The sequence below is a fragment of the Hemitrygon akajei genome, chromosome 2, assembly GCF_048418815.1.
Source record: "Hemitrygon akajei chromosome 2, sHemAka1.3, whole genome shotgun sequence".
In the NCBI taxonomy this organism is placed as follows: domain Eukaryota; kingdom Metazoa; phylum Chordata; class Chondrichthyes; order Myliobatiformes; family Dasyatidae; genus Hemitrygon; species Hemitrygon akajei.
Genome location: NC_133125.1, coordinates 162,513,838 through 162,534,413, shown reverse-complemented (window position 1 = coordinate 162,534,413; position 20,576 = coordinate 162,513,838). Strand labels below are relative to the sequence as shown.

Here is a 20,576-nt window from a genome sequence, read left to right as displayed (position 1 = left end):
CCATCTAAACCCTTGGAACTAATCAAGTGCCAATTAATATTAGGGAAGTTAAAGTCACCCATGATAACAATCCTGTTATTTTTGCAACTTTCCAAAATCTGCCTCCCAATCTGCTCCTCGGTATTTCTGCTGCTACCAGGGGGCCTATAGAATACCCCCAGTAGAGTAACTGCTCCCTTCTGGTTCCTAACTTCCACCCACAATGACTCAAAGGAGGATCCTGCTATGTTACCCACCCTTTCTGCAGCTGTAATAGTATCCCTGACCAGTAATGCCACCCCTCCTTCCCTTTCCCCCCCTCTGTATCCCTTTTAAAGCACTGAAATCCAGGAATATTGAGAATCCATTCCTGCCCTGGTGCCAGCCAAGTCTCTGTAATGGCCATTACATCATAATTCCATGCATGTATCCAAGCTCTCAGTTCATCACCTTTGTTCCTGATGCTTCTTGCATTGAAGTACACACACTTTAGGCCTTCTACCTTACTACCTTTATACCCTTTATTCTGCTGCTCTTTCCTCAAAACCTCTCTATATGTTAGATCTGGCTTTACTCCATGCACTTCTTTCACTGCTCTATCGCTCTGGGTCCCATCCCCCTTGCAAATTAGTTTAAACCCTCCCAAACCATGCTAGCAAACCTTCCTACAAGGATATTGCTCCCCATCGAGTTCAGGTGCAACCCATCCAATGTGTCCAGGTCCCACCTTCCCCAGAAGAGATCCCAGTGGTCCAAAAATCTAAAACCCTGCCCCCTGCACCAACTCCTCAGCCACGTATTCAACTGCCATCTCCTCCAATTCTTACCATCACTATCACGTAGTACTGGCAGCAATCCTGAGAACGCCACCCTTGAGGTCCTGTTCTTCAGCCTTCTGCCTAGTTCCCAAAACTCACAATTCAGGACCTCATCCCTCTTCCTGCCTATGTCGTTGGTACCAACATGTATCACGACTTCTGGTTGCTTTCCCTTTCGTAGCAGGATGTCATGCACCCGGTCAGAAACATCCCGGACCCTGGCACCCGGTAGGCAACAAACCATACAAGTGTTTCATGCAAGCAAGTTATTTCATTGCCAGCATGTTGCAGAAGATAAACTAATCTGGATCCAAGACATGAGAGACAGCAGATGCTTCTGGAAGCAACAATCACAAAGCTGGAGGAGCTCTGCAGGTCAGGCAGCATCCATGGATGAAAATGTACAGTCGATGTTTTGGGTCAAGACCCTTCACAGTCTGGCTCACCCGAAATGTTGACTGCCCATTGTCCTCCAAAGACACTGCCTGACTTACTGAGTTCCTCCAGTGTTTTGTGTGTTAGTCTGAATCTGAATGTCTCAAGGACTTTTGTTTTAATTTCAGATTTCCAGCATCTGTAGATTTCTAACTTTTGTAACAAGTGAACTCAGACTCAACTCACGAAGCTATTTCACCCATGACACTTTCACTAGGAGAGAAGTTGAAATGAGTGGAAAAGTAACTAAGTTGTGCGATGGAGTACACTTTGCAACGATAGAAAAATATACTATAGTTACTTAAAATCAGGGCTTTGGGAAATGCAATGAAATTCCCACCATCACACTAAATCTTTCGAATTAGATCAGATTAATTTACCATGGGTTTATAAGAGCAGAGATTTGACACCTACCTCTTTCCTTTTCCCTCCTAAAGAAACACAGGAGCAGCAAACCAAAAAATGACACGACAGAGAATACTATTCCGATAATTGATGTGACCACAATGATAGTCTCCACCAGAGGAAGACCTGCCAACAGAAAGGTTCCACATTAGAGTAACAAAGGGATTCTCAGAGAAAATGACCAACTTCTAATCATTGCAACGAACCATCTTCTCCGTTGAAGTACTTCAATGTACCACTTATTAGGTCAAGCCAACATAGGACATGAAGGTTGCACCTTCTGTTTCTGCTTAATAGTTTCATTTGAGATCTGAGCATAGTTGGCAAGAATTCATTCTTCCTCCCCTCCCGATTACCTTTCAGAATATGGCGGTGATTTGCATCGTGAAACACTGCAGTGCTTCTGAATCCACAGTGCCAAGACATCAATCAGGAAGCACCGAAGGGGACATAGAACATAGAACAGCACAACACAGGGACAGGCCCTTCCACCCTTAATGTTTTGTAGAATTAATTAAACTACCATATACTAGAACACCTAACTAAACTAATTCCTTCTTCCTGCATAATGTCCATATTCTTCAATTCTCAATACATGTGCCTATCTAAGAGCTTTTTTAAAACAAAAAACACACACATATCGTATCTGCCTCCACCACCACCTCTGGCAGTGTATTCCAGGCTGCATTTGGAAAAAATAAAACCATCCCCTGCATGTCATCTAGTATTTGAGATTTTGACCCTGGGAAAAAGATAACTTGCTGCTCCATCTTTGCCTCACATGATCTTATAAACAGGTCTCCCCTCCTTCTCCAGAGAAAATGACCCAAGCTTTCCCCAGCCTTTTCTTAGGAATAGATTTCCAAGTCAGGATTGGCTGCAAGCTGGAGGAGAACCTATTGATAGTGGTGTCCCATACACTGACCTCCCTTGGTGGCAGAGATCAGGGTTTGTGAGGTGCTGTGCGTGCGAGTAGCCTGGGTAAGTCACTGCAGTGCTTCTTTAAGGGCGAGCCACACTGCAGTCTCCCTGCATCAACTAAAACAACCTCACACTCAACATTAGCAAAACCAAGGAATTCCTTGTGGACTTCAGGAAGCAGAGATCAGGAGGAGTTCCAGTCAGTAGAAGATACAAAAGCCGGAAAGCACATACCACCAGGCTCCGAGACAGCTTCCGCCCTGTTATCATAACACAATTGAATGGTTCCCTAGTACAATAAGATGGACTCTTGAATTCACATTCTATGATCTTGCACTGGGTTATTTTTACTTTGCGGCAACTATTATGCTTTTTGCTGCATTTCATTATTGCTTTACCCTGTGTTTTCTCAATGCACTGTGTAATGAATGATCTGTGTGAACAGTACTCAAGATGAGCTATTCACTGTATCTAGTACATGTGACAGTAATAAACCAATTCCAATCCCAGTCCTCATGGACGGTTTACATCCTGTCTGGCTGACGTAGCTCTTGACAGGAACTCTCAACTTGTTTACAGGAACAAACACTGGCGGTACGGAGACATGATTCACTGTCGCTGATCTCGGTACATGAAGATCAAGAAGGACACCACTTTAACTGGGGCACTGTGAAGGTTCTGGCGCAGACAAACACAAAGCGGGTAGGAGAATATTTAGAAGCTTGGTTCTCTTCTGATAACTCCGTAAGCAAACATATTGAAATAGGCAAATCCCTAAGAGCCAAAAAAATGTGAACCAATAAAATTCAAAGGGCAACTGAATGCCGTAGCTAATCAGGACCGACGGGTGGGGGTCACTCCCAGAGAGAAACACCAACAACTACGCATTGAGGATGTCACCTTGACTGTCAAGGAAATGTGTGCAAGCTAATTGCCGAACGTGGCGAGCATCACAACATCAGAGACCCCAACCCGAGCTCGCAATATTCACCGCCATCCTAGGTAATTTTATGCCTTTGCAAAGTTCTGCTACCACACCTAGCTGCCACAAACCAACCAAACTCAACAGGCCGAGTGAGCTAAGGCTTCTCAGGAGGCTGAGCTGTGACTTGACAGAGGTGTACAGAATGATGGGGGGCATCGATTGATTAGAGAGCCAGACATTCTCCCGGGGTGGCAGTAGCTGGTGCAAGGGAACATACGGGCAGAGAAGTACAAGGAGAAAGTCAGAAGCTGTTTTATTTTAAACATAGAGAGCTTGGAAGTGCATGGAGCCTGCTGCCAGAGTTTGTGGTAGAGGCAGTTACGCAAGGGACATTTCAAAAAGCACATCGATGACAGAAAAATGGAAGTCTATGTGGGAGGGAAGGGTTAGATTAATCTTGGAGTAGGTTAAAGGATTGGTGCAACATTGTGGGATGAAGGACCTGGACTGTGTTACACTGTTCTATACCTATATTTCACATCTTATAGGACAGAGATAGTAAAGCTAATTCTGACTCTGTGCAGTTTCCTAACCTGGAGACAACCCCCTTGACAGAACATTAAAATGGTAAAAGTAGATGTAAGGTCTGCTTTATGTTGTGATGCATTGTTCCTCTTTATCAGACTGATTACAATTTATATTTAAAACACTTCAGATTAATTTTACTCTCACTCTGCTCCACTACGGATTTGCATGGACTACATTTAAAAGCCACCAACAGCAAATGATGATGAACTGTACCCTCGTGATGTCATAAATAAACAAGCTTACCGTGAATAGTTAGCGGGTAGCTTGCCTGGACAGTGCTGACCGGGTTGGTGACATCACAGGTGTAAGTTCCACAGTCACTTCTGGAAGCGCTCGGGATAACAAGGCTTTGGTTACTGTCCAGCAACTGATCCTGGGAAACCTCCCTTCCATCTTTCCGCCATTGGTAGCTCAGAGGATCTCCATCAACATTACAGCTCAGCTGGATGGTGGAATGCAGAGAGCTGCCGTTGATCCAGATGGAAGGTTTGGACAGCTTATCTAAAGGGGAAACTTTTGATTAATGAGATGCAATATTAGCAGTGAGCTCTCTCACTGTGACAAAGAGACTGGTGTGTGAGAAACCAATGGCCAGCGGATCAGGAAGCTGCCGTGGAAGGAGAAATGTTTCAGATCCAGCACAAATTCAACCCAAAAGTTCACTTCACATTTCTTGACCTGCTGAGTATTTCCACCATTTTCATATTAGAAACATTGAAACATTGAAACATAGAAACATCGAAAACCTACAGCACAATACAAGCCCTTCGACCCACAGAGTTCTGCTGAACATGTCCCTACATTAGAAACTACTAGGCTCACCTATAGCCCTCTATTTTACTAAGCTCTATGTACCTATCTAAAAGTATCTTAAAAGACACTATTGTATCCGCCTCCGCCACCGTTGCTGGCAGCCCATTCCACGCACTCACCACTCTCTGAGTCAAAAACTTACCACTGACATCCCCTCTGTACCTACACCCCAGCACCTTAAACCTGTGTCATCTTGTGGCAACTAATTAAGCCCTGGGAAAAAGCCTCTGACAATCCACAGGATCAATGCCTCTCATCATCTTATACACCTCTATCAGGTCACCTCACATCCTCCATCGCTCCAAGGAGAAAAGGCCAAGTTCACTCAACCTATTCTCATAAGGCATGCTCCCCAATCCAGGCAACATCCTTTTAAATCTCCTCTGCACCCTTTCTATGGCTTCCACATTCTTCCTGTAGTGAGGCGACCAGAACTGAGCACAGTACTCCAAGCAGGGTCTGACCAGGGACCTATATAGCTGCAATATTTCCTCTCGGCTCCTAAATTCAATTCCACGATTGATGAAGGCCAGTACACCATATGCCTTCTTAACCACAGTGTCAACCTGCGCAGCTGCTTTGAGCATCCTATGGACTTGGACCCCAAGATCCCTCTGATCCTCCACACTGTCAAGAGTCTTACTATTAATACTATATTCTGCCATCATTTTTGACCTACCAAAATGAACCACTTCACACTTACCTGGGTTGAACTCCTTCTGCCACTTCTCAGCCCAGTTTTGCATCCTATCAATGCCCCACTGTTTACTCTGACAGCCCTCCACACTATCCATAACACCTCCAACCTTTGTTTCATCAGCAAACTTATTAACCCCTCCCTCCACTTCCTCATCCAGGTCATTTATAAAAATCACGAAGAGTAGGGATCCCAGAACAGATCCCTGAGGCACTACAATGGAGACCGACCTCCATGCAGAATATGACCCGTCTACAACCACTCTTTGCCTTCTGTGGGCAAGCCAGTTCCACATAGCAATGTCCCCTTGGATCCCATGCATCCTTATTTTCTCAATAAGCCTTGCATGGGGTATCTTAACAAATGCCTTGCTGAAATTCATATACATTACATCTACTGCTCTTCCTTCAACAATGTGTGTAGTCACATCCTCAAAAGATACATTCAGGCTCGTAAGGCATGACCTGCCCTTGACAAAGCCATGCTGACTAATCATAATCATATTATACCTCTCCAAATGTTCATAAATCCTGCCTCTCAAAATCTTCTCAATCAACATACCAACCACTGAGGTAAGACTCACTGGTCTATAATTTCCTGGGCTATCTCTACTCCCTTTCTTGAATAAAGGAACAAAATCCACAACCCTCCAATCCTCCGGAACCTCTCCCGTCCCCATTGATAATGCAAAGATCATCGCCAGAGGCTCAGCAATCTCCTCCCTCACCTCCCACAGTAGCCTGAGGTACATCTCAACTGGTCCGGGTGACTTATCCAACTTGAAGCTTTCCAAAAGCTCCAGCACAGCCTCTTTATTAATATCTACATGCTCAAGCTCTTCAATCTGCTGCAAGTTTTCCAGGGAAGGTGGGACCTGTTCCGGTGGGATGGTTTACATCTGAACTGGAGGGGGACAAATATTCTTGCAGGTATGTTTGCTAGAGAGGCTCCAGTGGATTTAAACTAGATATGAGGGGGGAGGGGAACCAGAGTGTAGGAACAGATGTATGTGAGAAGGAAGAAAAAGAAGACAGTGAAGTTATAGTACTGTTAGAGATAAACAGAGAGGAAGAGGTGGAGAATTTCTTAAATGAATTTATTTTAATGCTAGGAGCATTGTAAGAAAGGTGAATGAGCTTAGGGCATGGATTGATACCTGGAAATATGATGTTGTAGCTATTGGTGAAACATGGTTGCACGATGGGTGTGATTGGCAACTAAATATTCCTGGATTTCGTTGCTTCAGGTGTGGTAGAATTGGAGGGACAAAAGAGGGAGGTGTTGCATTGCTTGTCAGAGAAAATATTACAGCGGTGCTCTGGCAGGATAGATTAGAGGGCTCATCTAGGGAGGCTATTTGGGTGGAATTGAGGAATGGGAAAGGTGTAGTAACACTTATAGGGGTGTATTATAGACCACCTAATGGGGAGCAAGAATTGGAGGACCAAATTTGCAAGGAGATAGCAGATATTTGTAGTAAGCACAGGGTTGTGATTGTGGGAGATTTTGATTTTCTACACAGAGACTGGGAAGCCCATACTGTAAAAGGAATGGATGGTATGGAGTTTGGAAAATGTGTGCAGGATAGTTTTTTGCAGCAATACATAGAGGTACCAACTAGAGAAGGGGCAGTGTTGGATCTTCTGTTAGGGAATGAAATAGGTCAGGTGACAGAGGTATGTGTTGGGGTGCACTTCGGGTCCAGTGATCACAATGCCATTAGTTTCAATATAATTATGGAGAAGGATAGGACTGGACCCAGGGTTGAGATTTTTGATTGGAGAAAGGCTAACTTTGAGGAGATGTGAAAGGATTTAGAAGAAGTGGATTGGGACAATTTGTTTTATGGGCAGAATGTAATAGAGAAATTACAGTCATTTAAAGGTGAAATTTTGAGGGTACAGAATCATTATGTTACTGTTAGGTTGAAAGGAAAGGTTAAAAGTTTGAGAGAGCCATGGTTTTCAAGGGATATTGGAAACTTGGTTCAGAAAAAGAGAGATATCTACAATAAATATAGGCAGCATGGAGTAAATGAGGTGCTCGAGGAATATAAAGAATGTAAGAAGCATCTTAAGAAATAAATGTGAAAAGCTAAAAGAAGACATGAGGTTGCTTTGGCAAGTAAGGTAAAAATAAATCCAAAGGGTTTCTACAGTTATATTAATAGCAAAAGGGGAGTGAGGGATAAAATTGGTCACTTAGAGAGTCAGAGTGGACAGCTATGTGTGGAGCTGAAAGAAATGGGGGAGATTTTGAACAATTTCATTTCTTCGATATTCACTAAGGAGAGGGATATTGAATTGTGTAAGGTAAGGGAAACAAGTAGGGAAGTTATGGAAACGATGACGATTAAAGAGGAGGGAATACTGGTGCTTTTAAGGAATATAAAAGTGGATAAATCTCCGGGTCCTGACAGGATATTCCTTAGGACCTTGAGGGAGGTTAGTGTAGAAATCGCAGGGGATCTGACAGAAATATTTCAAATGGCATTAGAAACGGGGATGGTGCAGGAGGATTTGTGTATTGCTCATGTGGTTCCATTGATTTTAAAAGGGTTCTAAGAGTAAACCTAGCAATTATAGGCCTGTCAGTTTGATGTCAGTGGTGGGCAAATTAATGGAGATTATTCTTAGAGATGGTATAGATAATTATCTGGATAGACAGGGTCTGATTAGGAACAGTCAACATTGATTTGTGCGTGGAAAGTCATGTTTGACAAATCTTATTCAATTTTTTGAAGAGGCTACGAGGAAAGTTGATGAGGGTAAAGCAGTGGATGTTGTCTATATGGACTTCAGTAAGGCCTTTGACAAGGTTCCGCACAAAAGGTGCATTAGGAGGGTTCAATCGTTAGGTATTAATACTGAAGTAGTAAAATGGATTCAACAGTGGCTGGATGGGAGATGCCAGAGAGTAGTGGTGGATAACTGTTTATCAGGTTGGAGGCCGGTGACTAGTGGTGTGCCTCAGGGATCTGTACTGGGTCCAATGTTGTTTGTTATATACATTAATGATCTGGATGATGGGGTGGTAAATTGGATTAGTAAGTATGCAGACGATACTAAGGTAGGTGGCGTTGTGGATAATGAAGTAGGTTTTCAAAGTTTGCAGAGATTTAGGCCAGTTAGAAGAGTGGGCTGAGTGATGGCAGATGGAGTTTAATGTTGATAAGTGTGAGGTGCTACATTTTGGTAGGAATAATCCAAATAGGACATACATGGTAAATGGTAGGGCATTGAAGAATGCAGTAGAACAGAGTGATCTTGGAATAATGGTGCATAGTTCCCTAAAGGTGGAATCTCATGTAGATAGGGTGGTGAAGAAAGCTTTTGGTATGTTGGCCTTTATAAATCAGAGCATTGAGTATAGGAGTTGGGATGTAATGTTAAAATTGTACAAGGCATTGGTAAGGCCAAATTTCAAGTATTGTGTACAGTTCTGGTCACCAAATTATAGGAAGGATGTCAACAAAATAGAGAGAGTACAGAGAAGATTTACGAGAATGTTACCTGGGTTTCAGCACCTAAATTACACGGAAAGATTGCACAAGTTAGGTCTTTATTCTTTGGAGCATAGAAGGTTGAGGGGGGTCTTGATAGAGGTATTTAAAATTATGAGGGGGATAGAAAGAGTTGATGTGGACAGGCATTTTCCATTGAGAGCAGGGGAGATTCAAACAAGAGGACATGAGTTGAGACTTAGGGTGCAAAAGTTTAAGGGTAACATGAGGGAGAATTTATTTACTCAGAGAGTGGTAGCTGTGTGGAATGAGCTTCTGGCAGAAGTGGTAGAGGCAGGTTTGGGTATTGTCATTTAAAGCAAAATTGGATAGGTATATGGACAGGAAAGGAATGGAGGGTTATGGGTTGAGTGAGGGTCAGTGGGACTAGCTGAGAGTAAGCATTCAGCTTGGACTAGAAGGGCCGAGATGGCTTGTTTCAGTGCTGTAATTGTTATATGGTTATATGGTTAAGTCATCACTACAATCACCAAGATCCTTTACCATAGTGAATAATGAAGTAAAATATTCATTAAATACCTCTGCTATTTCCTCCGGTTCCATACACACTTTCCCACTGTCACACTTGATTGGACCTATTCTTTCATTCCTTATCCTCTTGCTCTTCATTTACTTCTAGAATGCCTTGGGGTTTTCCTTAATCCTTCTCATGGCCCCTTCTCGCTCTCCTAATTTCCTTCTTAAGGTCCTTCCTGTTAGCCTCATAATCTTCTAGATCTCTAACATTTCCTAGCTCTCTGACCCTTTTGTAAGCTTTTCTTTTCTTCTGGACTAGATTTATTACAGCCTTTGTACACCATGGTTCCTGTACCCTACCATAACTTCTCTGTCTCATTGGAATGTACCTATACAGAACTCTACACAGATATTCCCTATATATTTGCCACATTTATTCTGTATTTTTCCCTGAGAACATCTGTTTACAATTTAAGCTTCCAATTTCCTGCCTGATAGTGTCAAAATTCCCCTTACTCCATTTAAACACTTTTGTAACTTATCTGTTCCTATCTCTCTCCAATGCTATTGTAACAGTGATAGAATTATCATCACTACCTCCAAAATGCTCTCCCACTGAGAGATCTGACACCTGACCAGGTTAATTTCCCAATCAAATACATCCTCTCCTCTTGTAGGATTATCTACATATTGTGTCAAGAAACCTTTCAGAACACACCTAACAATCTCCACCCCATCTAAACCCCTTGCTCCAGGGAAATGCTAATCAGTATTTGGGAAATTAAAATCTCCCATCTCGACAACTCTGTTACTATTACACCTTTCCAAGATCTGTTTCCCTATCTGCTCCTCAATATCCCTGTTACTATTGGGCGGCCTATAAAAAACACCCAGTAATGTTATTGTCACTTTCCTGTTCCTAACCTCCACCCACAGAGACTCCATAGACAATCCCTTGATGACGTCCACCTTTTCTGCATCTGTGACACTATCTGTGATTAACAGTGCCACGCCACCACCTCCTTTGCCTCCCTCCCTGTCCTTTCTGAAATTTCTAAAACCTGCCACTTTATTCACAACATTCCTTGCATTAAAATAGACACATCTCAAACCTTTGATCTGAGAGTGTCACTTCTCTATCAAAAAGTCCCCTTCATCTACCAATTTAATAAAGGGACCAGTAAAAACATGCTCAGTCTATTTTAAAGAGGTAAACTGCCCATTTAAATCAGAGATTGATTTAGTGTGGAATCAACGTTCAGTCACTGAAATCAGACTGCTGCCTGTAAACACTGACCGTGAATTAATAGATCTCTAGTTTTATCAAATACTCTTTTGGACTTGACATAAACTAAAACTTAGCCATATAGAACTGAAGATAATGAAGCAATTCCATTAGACATAGAAGCAGAATTAGGCAATTCAGTCCATTGAGTCCACCCCATCTGAAAATTAGGCAGAAATTTGTAGGGCCCTTCTGCACAACAGATTGGGTTAGTTGCTGTTTCTGATCAGAGACTGAGAGCTACTTGTGAATCTCTGTGGTTAGAGGCTGCCTGTTGCGGTGACGGTGGGAACATGGGGTTAAGGGTACACCTCTTCCATGATCTCAGAGAGTGGCGGAATGGGATGTGGGGTGCGAGTGTCATAGATGTCACACTGATCCTTCAGGGGTTATTACAAGTTTGGGAAAGGAGCACAGGATGCAGCCAGACTAAATTTACTGGGACTTGAGCACCAGAGTTATAGGGAAAGGTTGAATAGGATAGGACTTCACTCCCTGGAGAACAAGGGGAGGTTTTATAGACAATACGTGCAGAAGTAGACCATTCAGCCCTTCGAGCCTGCACCGCCATTCTGAGATCATGGCTGATCATCTACTATCAATACCCGGTTCCTGCCTTGTCCCCATATCCCTTGATTCCCCTATCCATAAGATACCTGTCTAGCCCCTTCTTGAAAGCATCCAGAGAATTGGCCTCCACTGCCTTCCGAGGCAGTGCATTCCAGACCCCCACAACTCTCTGGGAGAAGAAGTTTTTCCTTAACTCTGTCCTAAATGACCTACCCCTTATTCTCAAACCATGCCCTCTGGTACTGGACTCTCCCAGCATCTGGAACATATTTCCTGCCTCTATCTTGTCCAATCCCTTAATAATCTTATATGTTTCAATCAGATCCCCTCTCAATCTCCTTAATTCCAGTGTGTACAAGCCCAGTCTCTCTAACCTCTCTGCGTAAGACAGTCCGGACATCCCTGGAATTAACCTTGTGAATCTACGCTGCACTTCCTCTACAGCCAGGATGCCCTTCCTTAACCCTGGAGACCAAAACTGTACACAATTCTCCAGGTGTGGTCTCACCAGGGCCCTGTACAAATGCAAAAGGATTTCCTTGCTCTTGTACTCAATTCCCTTTGTAATAAAGGCCAACATTCCATTAGCCTTCTTCACTGCCTGCTACACTTGCTCATTCACCTTCAGTGACTGATGAACAAGGACTCCTAGATCTCTTTGTATTTCTCCCTTACCTAACTCTACACCGTTCAGATAATAATCTGTCTTCCTGTTCTTACTCCCAAAGTGGATAACCTCACACTTATTCACATTAAACGTCATCTGCCAAGTATCTGCCCACTCACCCAGCCTATCTACGCCACCCTAAATTCTCCTAACATCCTTATCACATGTCACACTGCCACCCAGTTTAGTATCATCAGCAAACTTGCTGATGTTATTCTCAATGCATTCATCTAAATTGTTGATGTAAATCGTAAACAGCTGTGGTCCCAATACCGAGCCCTGTGGCACCCAACTAGTCACCACCTGCCATTCAGAGAAACACCCATTCACCATTACCCTTTGCTTTCTATCTACCAAACAGTTTTCTATCCATGTCAATATCTTCCCCCCAATGCCATGAGCTCTGATTTTACCCACCAATCTCCTATGTGGGACCTTATCAAATGCCTTCTGAAAATCAAGGTACACTACATCCACTGGATCTCCCTTGTCTAACTTCCTGGTTACATCCTCGAAAAACTCCAACAGATTAGTCAAGCATGATTTACCCTTGGTAAATCCATGCTGGCTCGGCCCAATCCTATCACTGCTATCTAGATATGCCACTATTTCATCTTTAATAATGGACTCTTGCATCTTCCCCACTACTGATGTTAGGCTGACAGGACGATAGTTCTCTGTTTTCTCCCTCCCTCCTTTCTTAAAAAGTGGGATAACATTAGCCATTCTCCAATCCTCAGGAACTGATCCTGAATCTAAGGAACATTGGAAAATGATTACCAATAGAATCCACAATTTCCAGAGCCACCTCCTTTAGTACCCTAGGGTGCAGACCATCTGGACCTGGGGATTTGTCAGCCTTCAGTCCCATCAGTCTACTCATCACTGTTTCCTTCGTAATGTCAATCTGTTTCATTTCCTCTGTTACACTATGTCCTTGGCCCATCCATACATCTGGGAGATTGTTTGTGTCTTCCCTAGTGAAGACAGATCTAAAGTACTTATTAAATTCTTCTGCCATTTCTCTGTTTCCCATAACAATTTCACCCAATTCATTCTTCAAGGGCCCAACATTGTTCTTAACTATCTTCTTTCTCTTCACATACCTAAAAAAGCTTTTGCTATCCTCCTTTATATTCCTGGCTAGCTTGCGTTCGTACCTCATTTTTTCTCCCCGTATTGCCTTTTTAGTTAAGTTCTGTTGTTCCTGAAAAATTTCCCAATCATCTGTCCTCCCACTCAAATTAGCTCTGTCATACTTCCTTTTTTTTAATGCTATGCAATCTCTGACTTCCTTTGTCAACCACTGTGGCCCCTTTCCCCCCTTTGAATCCTTCCTTCTCCGGGGGATGAACTGATTTTGCACCTTCTGCATTATTCCCAAGAATACCTGCCATTGCTGTTCCACTGTCTTTTCTGCTAGGCTATCCATCCAGTCAACTTTGGCCAGCTCCTCCCTCATGGCTCCATAGTTTCCCCTGTTCATCTGCAACACTGACACCTCCGATCTGCCCTTATCCTTCTCAAATTGCAGATAAAAACTTATCATATTATGGTCACTACCTCCTAATGGCTCCTTTACTTCAACATCGCTTATCAAATCCTGTTCATTACACAACACTAAATCCAAAATAGCCTTGTCCCTGATTGGCTCTCGTACAAGCTGTTCCAAGAATGCATCCCGTAGGCACTCTACAAACTCCCTATCCTGGAGTCCAGCACCAACCTGATTCTCCCAGTTCACCTGCATGTTGAAATCCCCCATAACTACTGCGACATTACCTTTGCCACATGCCAATGTTAACTCACTATTCAACTTGCATCCAATATCCATGCTACTGTTTGGTGGCCTGTAGACAACACCCATTAGTGTCTTTTTGCCCTTACTGTTCCTCAGTTCTATCTAAACAGACTCTACTTCTTCTGATCCTATGTCCCCCCTTGCAAAGGACTGAATCTCATTCCTCACCAACAGGGCCAGCCCACCCGCTCTGCCCACATTTCTGTCCCTACGATAGCACGTATACCCTTGTACATTTCTTTCCCAAGTCTGATCTTGCTGCAGCCATGTCTCCATTATCCCAACAACATCATAGTTACCCATTCACACCTGACCTTCAAGCTCATCTGCCTTATTTCTGACATTTCGTGCATTCAGATATAGAATCTTTAGCCCATTTCTCCTCTCTCTGTTTGAATCGCTGCCTATTGTGCTTAACCCAGCTCCCTGAACTCCCATCAGGCTATACGCCCCTTGAATTTTGTTGTCCTTCCTAAATTTACTTATTCTTTCTGCACATTTAACTCCATGTTCCGTCAGACCATCCCTCTGTACATGAGTCCTCCTTATCACTTGTTCCGCCCCACCTTCCTCAACTACACACTTAATATTCTGGAACCGTGTAGTCCCCACCTGTCCTTTATTCTTCCTCTCACTATCCTCTCTCACATTTTGGATCCCTGCCCCCTGTAAATTTAGTTTAAACCCCCCCGTGCAGCACTAGCAAATTTTCCTGCAAGAATGTTAGTACCGCTCCAGTTCAGGTGTAAACCGTCCTGTCGGAACAGATCCCACCTTCCCTGGAACAAAGCCCAATTATCTAAAAACCTGAAGCCCTCCCTCCTGCACCAACCTCTCAGCCACATATTAATCTGTATAATCCTTCTGTTCCTTGCCTCACTCGCACGTGGCACAGGTAGCAATCCTGAGATTGTTACCCTGAAGGTATAGAGGTATACAATATTATGAGCGTTATAGATAATGTGTATGTGTGCAGGCTTTTCCCCCTCAGAGACTAGAACTAGAGATCATATGTTAAGGGTAAAAGGTGAAATAAATCAGCCATGATGGAATGGCAGAGCAGGCTCGATGGGTCAGATAGACTAATTCTGCTCATGTCTTATGGTCTTATTTAAGGGGAACCTGACAGAGAACTTCTTCACTCAGAGGGTGCTTTAATGTGGAACGAGTTGTCAGCAAAAGTGATATATATAGGCTCAGTTGGAACATTTAAGAGAAGTTTTAATAGGTACATGGATGGTCTGGGTGGAGGTAGAAGGAACTAGGCAGAGGATCAGGTTGACGTGGACCAGGTGGGACAAAGGATCATTTCTGGGCTGTAGAACTCTATGAGTTGGTTGCTGGTTCTGATCAGAGATAAAAGCAACTTGTGGTTAGAGGCTGCCTGCAGTGGTGATGGTGAGGACCTCTGCCATGATCTCAGAGAGTGAAAGAACGGACTCAGGGGAGCAAGTGTCAGGGACATCACAACCATTCTTTAATCCATCCCTTCAGGTGTAAATGTAAGCATGGGAAAACAAGAATGGGCTGTGGCTAGATTTCAAGATACCCAATGCAATGGTAGCGAATGCTCAAGTGAAGTGGTTATCCACAACATGCATCGCGGTCAATATAGATTTTTTTTAAATGGAAAGCACATTATAGTTATACAGTACTTGCTGTAGTGTCCAGGTTGAAGTGCAGTTGCTTTGCACATCACATCAACGTCTAACGGGACATTGGGTGAAGGAGAGATATGGGTTCATCTTTTCCAGATGTGGACATCGATACCTGATAAAGGCTCATAAAGTCAAAGTTGGAGAGTTTTACAGCAGCGAAACAAGCCCTTCAGCCCACCTCAGCTATGCTGACCAATTTGCCCAACTAAGCTAGTCCCATTTGCCCACGTTTGGCCCATATTCCTCTAAACCATTCCACGGGCAGCAGATCTTCTTTGAGATCTGAAGGCTTAACTCTTTAAACTACAGCAGGATGCGGACATAAATACAAACTTATTTTAAACATACCTATTATATTCAAGCAAACATAATGAATAATATTTGCTCGTAGATTGATGGAAAGTCTATAACAGCCAGCATCTGCGTAGGTCAGATTCCTGAATACAAGTGATCCATTGGATGGTGAAAAGTCGATGCGGCGTAAGTATTTATTTATTAAGGAAGGTTCCTTGGAACCCACATGAAACTGTAGAAATGGTTCCATGGAGGTCACGTTCCCTTTGCGTTCTGGCATTTTTTCCCAATGAATAACTTTAGTAATTTTCACTTCTTTCTCGTCCATTCCAGGAAATGTCACCAAACTGCTCGGTGAAGCATAAAGTGTCACATTTTTCCCTGTCAAATACAAATACGTTGGTGAGAATACTCTCAGAACATAAAACAGAAGAGCATAGGAACAGGCCATTCAGCCTACAATGTTCTGCCAAACCAGTTAAAGAGCAAATCAAAAACGCCCCGACACTCATCCTTCCCGTCCATACCATATCCATATCCCTCCATCTTCCTTACATCCATGTGCCTATCCAAAAGTCTCTTAAAGGCTTGTGATGCATGTGTCTCTACCACCATACCAGTTAGTGTACTCTGAGTAAAAAACTTACCCCTCTCACCTTGAATGCATGTCCTCTGGTATTAGATATTTCAACTCTATGAAGCAAATACTCCCTGTCTACCCTATCCATGACTCTCATAATCTTATGAACCTCTATCAGATCTCCATCCCACCAGCCACCGCTGTTCCAGGAAAAACAAGTTTATCCAGCCTCTCATGATAGCACATGCCCTCCTAACCAGGCAACATCCTGGTAAACATCTTCTGCACCTTCTCCAAAGCTTCAAAGTTCAGAGCAAACTTATTATCAAAGTACAAAGAGTATATGTCAGCATACACTGCCCTGAGATTTGTTTCTTGTGTGTATTCACAGGAAATACAAAGAAACACAATAGAATCAGTGAAACTGCACACTAACAATATGCAAAGGGCACATTGGTCAAATACAAAAAGGGGGGGGGGAATAAATAAATATTGACAAATGGGTTTTAGAGTCCTTGACAGAGAGTCCATAGGTTGATAAATCAGATCGGTGTCGAGGTTCATGGTTATCCCTGATGAAGATGGCAGAGTTTGTCATCAAAACATCGGTTATAATCGATAATTCTACCTGGCTGGAAGCTTGGGAAGAGTTATTCATTATCCATTCTGGTTCAGGACCCCAATAGTTGTGGGGTATTAACTGTTCCTGAACCTGGTGATGTGGGTCCTCAGATTCCTGTACCTCCTTCCCGATGGCCACAGTGAGAAGAAAGCAAGGTCTGGATGGTGGGGGTCCTTGATGATGGAAGCTACTTTCCTGAAACAGTGCTCCTCGTCACAGGAAAGCAAAACACTTGGAGTACCGTGTACAGATCTGGTTACTACACTGCAGGAAGGATGTGGTAGCAATAGAGAGAGTGCAGAGGAGATTCACCAGGATGATGCCTGGAGCACAGGGCTGTAGTTATGGTGTTTGCATGGAATTGTGACTCCCCATATGAGAGAAGGATTGGATCAGCAGCGTTTGGTCTCACAGTCACCTGGACCAGATTGACTACACCACAAGGTTCTGAAATTAGTAGCTGAAATTATTGTGGAGACATTAGGAATGATCTTTTGAGAATCAATAGATTCAGGAATGAATCCAGAGGATTGAAAAATTGCAAATATTCCTCCATTCTTTAAGAAGGGAGGGAAACAGAAGAAAGGAAATTATAGGCCAGCTAGCCTGACCTCAGTGGTTGGGAAGACATTGGATTCCATTATTAAGGATGATGTTTTGAGATGCTTGAAGGCACATTGGAAAATAGGCCAGCAGAATTTTCTTAAGGGAAAATTGTGCCTGAAAAATCTGTTGGAATTCTTTGAGGAAATTACAGGCAAAATAGACAACGAAGAGTCAATGGACGTAGTTTACTTGGATTTTCAGAAGTCCTTTGACAAGTTGCTGCACATGAGGCTGCTAAACAAGATAAGAACCTTTAGCATTACAGGAAAGATACTAGTATGGATAGAAGATTGGCAGACTGGCAGGAGGAAAGGAGTGTGAACAAAGGGGGCTTATTCTGGTTGGCTGCCAGCGACGCAACACATCTGGGGAAGGGAGAATTCTGAGAGAAGGAAGAGCAGCAGAGATCAGCACAAGGGACTGCAAGCCCTGGAATCTGGAGCAAAGCAAACTGCTGAAGAAAGTCAGTGGAGTTTTCAATCGAAGCAAGAGGCTGAAGCATCACAGAGGGAAAGTCGTTTTTTCCTTTCTTTAACTGATCCGGGAAAAGAGGCTAGACTGCGCAGGCCCGTGACGTAGCACACCAAGGTTTAAAAGAAAGACCACCATATACAGCAGCCATCGTCGTTGAGGACTGAGTCAGAGTGGGAAGGCTTTGGCTCAATCAGGCTTCGGCGAGAAACAGGCAGAGGCGAGGGTAGGTTCCGGTGAGTTTCTGTTTTCTTCTTTTTTTTGGTTCAGACTAGAGAATATGCCAGGCAGGATGTTGGAATGCTCCTCTTGCAGGATGTGGGAGTCAGGGAGACTTCCGGTGTCCCTGACAACGATACCTGCAAGAAGTGTGTCCAGCTGCAGCTCCTAACAGGAACATGGAACTGGAGCAGGAGCTGGATGACCTCCTGATCATTCGGGAGACTGAGCAGTTTATAGATAGTAGCTTCTGGGAGGTAGTTACACCTAAGAAACAGGGCACAGGTAATTGGGTTACTGTCAGGTGAGGGAAGGGGAAAGGGCAGGTAGTGCAGGGTTCCCCTGTGGCCATTCCCCTCCAAAACAGGTATACTATTTGGATACTGTTGGGGGGATGGCTTACCTGGGACAAGCTGCGGCAGCTGGATCTCTGGCACTGAGTCTGGTTCTGCAGTGCAGAAGGGAGGGAGGAAGAAGAGGAGAGTGGTAGTGATAGGGGGCTCCATAGTCAGGGGTATAGATAGGAGATTCTGTGGGCATGACAGGGACTCCTGGATGGTTTGTTGCCTCCCGGGTGCCAGGGTCAGTAATGTCTCTGATCGCGTGCACAGCATTCTGAGGTGGGAGGATGATCAGCCAGATGTCATGGTACACATCGGTACCAATGACATAGGTAGAAAGAATCAGGAGGTCCTGAAGAGTGAGTACAGAGAGCTTGGTAAGAATTTGAAAAACCAGACCTCGAGGGTAGTAATCAACGGATTGCTGCCCATGCCACATGCCAGTGAGGGTAACAGTAGGATGCTCTGGCAGATGAACACGTGGCTGAGAAACTGGTGTAGGGGGCAGGGTTTCAGATTTCTAGATCATTGAGACCTCTTCTGGGGGAGGTGGGACCTGTACAAGAGAGACAGGTTACACCTGAACTACAAGGGGACCAATATATTTGCAGGGAGGTTTGCTAGTGTTATTGGGGAGGGTTTAAACTAGATTTGCAGGGGGATGGGAACCAGAGTGCCAGAGTAGATAGTGGAACGGGGGTAAAAATAAATGATGTTACATGCAAAGTCACAAATAGTAAGATTGTGTGTGGTGGTAATAATCTTCTGAGGTGTGTATATTTCAATGCGAGGAGTATTGTGGGAAAGGCTGACGAGCTGAGGGCCTGGATTGACATGTGGAATTATGACATCATAGCCATTACTGAAACTTGGCTACAGGAGGGGCAGGACTGGCAGCTCAATGTTCCAGGGTTCCGATGTTTCAGACGTGATAGAGGCAGAGGGATGAAGGGTGGGGGGAGTGGGGGTGTCTTTGCTAGTCAGGGAAAATATTACAGCAGTACTTCGGCAGGACAGATTAGAGAGCTTGTCTACTGAGGCCACATGCGTGGAGCTGAGAAACAGGAAAGGTACGACCACGTTAATAGGGTTGTATATATGTGGTCATATTACGAACTTAACAAACTTAATCTGTTCTTCAACAGATTTGACACTGTGGCCCCTGCCCATTCCCCACATGATTCATCTGTTGTCGGCCCCCAACCAACACATACTCCACTCTCCCCTCCTACCCCTCCTCACAGCCCCCACCCTGCTCTCGTGACTATACCCCTCCCACAGCTGAAACCACCATGGTGAGCTTCACAGTTGAACAGGTGAGAAGACAGCTGAAACCCAAGCAAGGCTGCAGGCCCAGATGGTGTCAGCCCCAGGGTGCTCAAAGCCTGTGCCCCCAGCTATGTGGAGTACTTCAACATGTCTTCAACCTGAGCCTGAGTCTACAGAGGCTTCTTGTGCTGTGGAAGACATCCTGCCTCGTTCCTGTACCGAAGACGCCGTGCCCCAGTGGCTCCAATGACTACAGACCGGTGGCATTGACCTCCCACATCATGAAGACCCTGGAGAGACTTGTTCTAGAGCAGCTCCGGCCTATGGTTAGGCCACACTTAGATCCCCACCAGTTCGCCTACCAGCCCCGAATAGGAGTTGAGGATCCCATTGTCTACCTGCTGAACCGTGTCTATGCCCACCTGGACAAGCCGGCAAGCACTGTGAGGGTCATGTTTTTTGACTTCTTCAGTGCTCTCAACACCATCCGCCCTACTCTGCTGGGTGAGATGCTGACAGTGATGCGGGTGGATGCTTCCCTGGTGTCATGGATTATTGATTACCTGACTGGCAGACCACAGTACGTGCGCTTGCAACACTGTGTGTCAGACAGAGTGGTCAGCAGCACTGGGG

The 20,576-nt window shown here is 44.2% G+C and overlaps 1 protein-coding gene across 2 annotated transcripts in view; it reads right to left on the bottom strand.

Moving 5' to 3' along the window:
- LOC140717605 (uncharacterized) overlaps positions 1-20,576 on the bottom strand; it is an 89,422-nt gene that overhangs the window by 21,585 nt on the left and 47,261 nt on the right. For both annotated transcript variants that reach the window (XM_073031179.1, XM_073031185.1), the window contains 3 exons: positions 15,890-16,216; positions 4,315-4,572; positions 1,647-1,763 (listed from right to left, as the gene is read on the bottom strand). In XM_073031179.1, the coding sequence (XP_072887280.1) occupies positions 1,647-1,763; positions 4,315-4,572; positions 15,890-16,216 (702 nt within the window). The remainder of the gene's footprint in view (positions 1-1,646; positions 1,764-4,314; positions 4,573-15,889; positions 16,217-20,576) is intronic.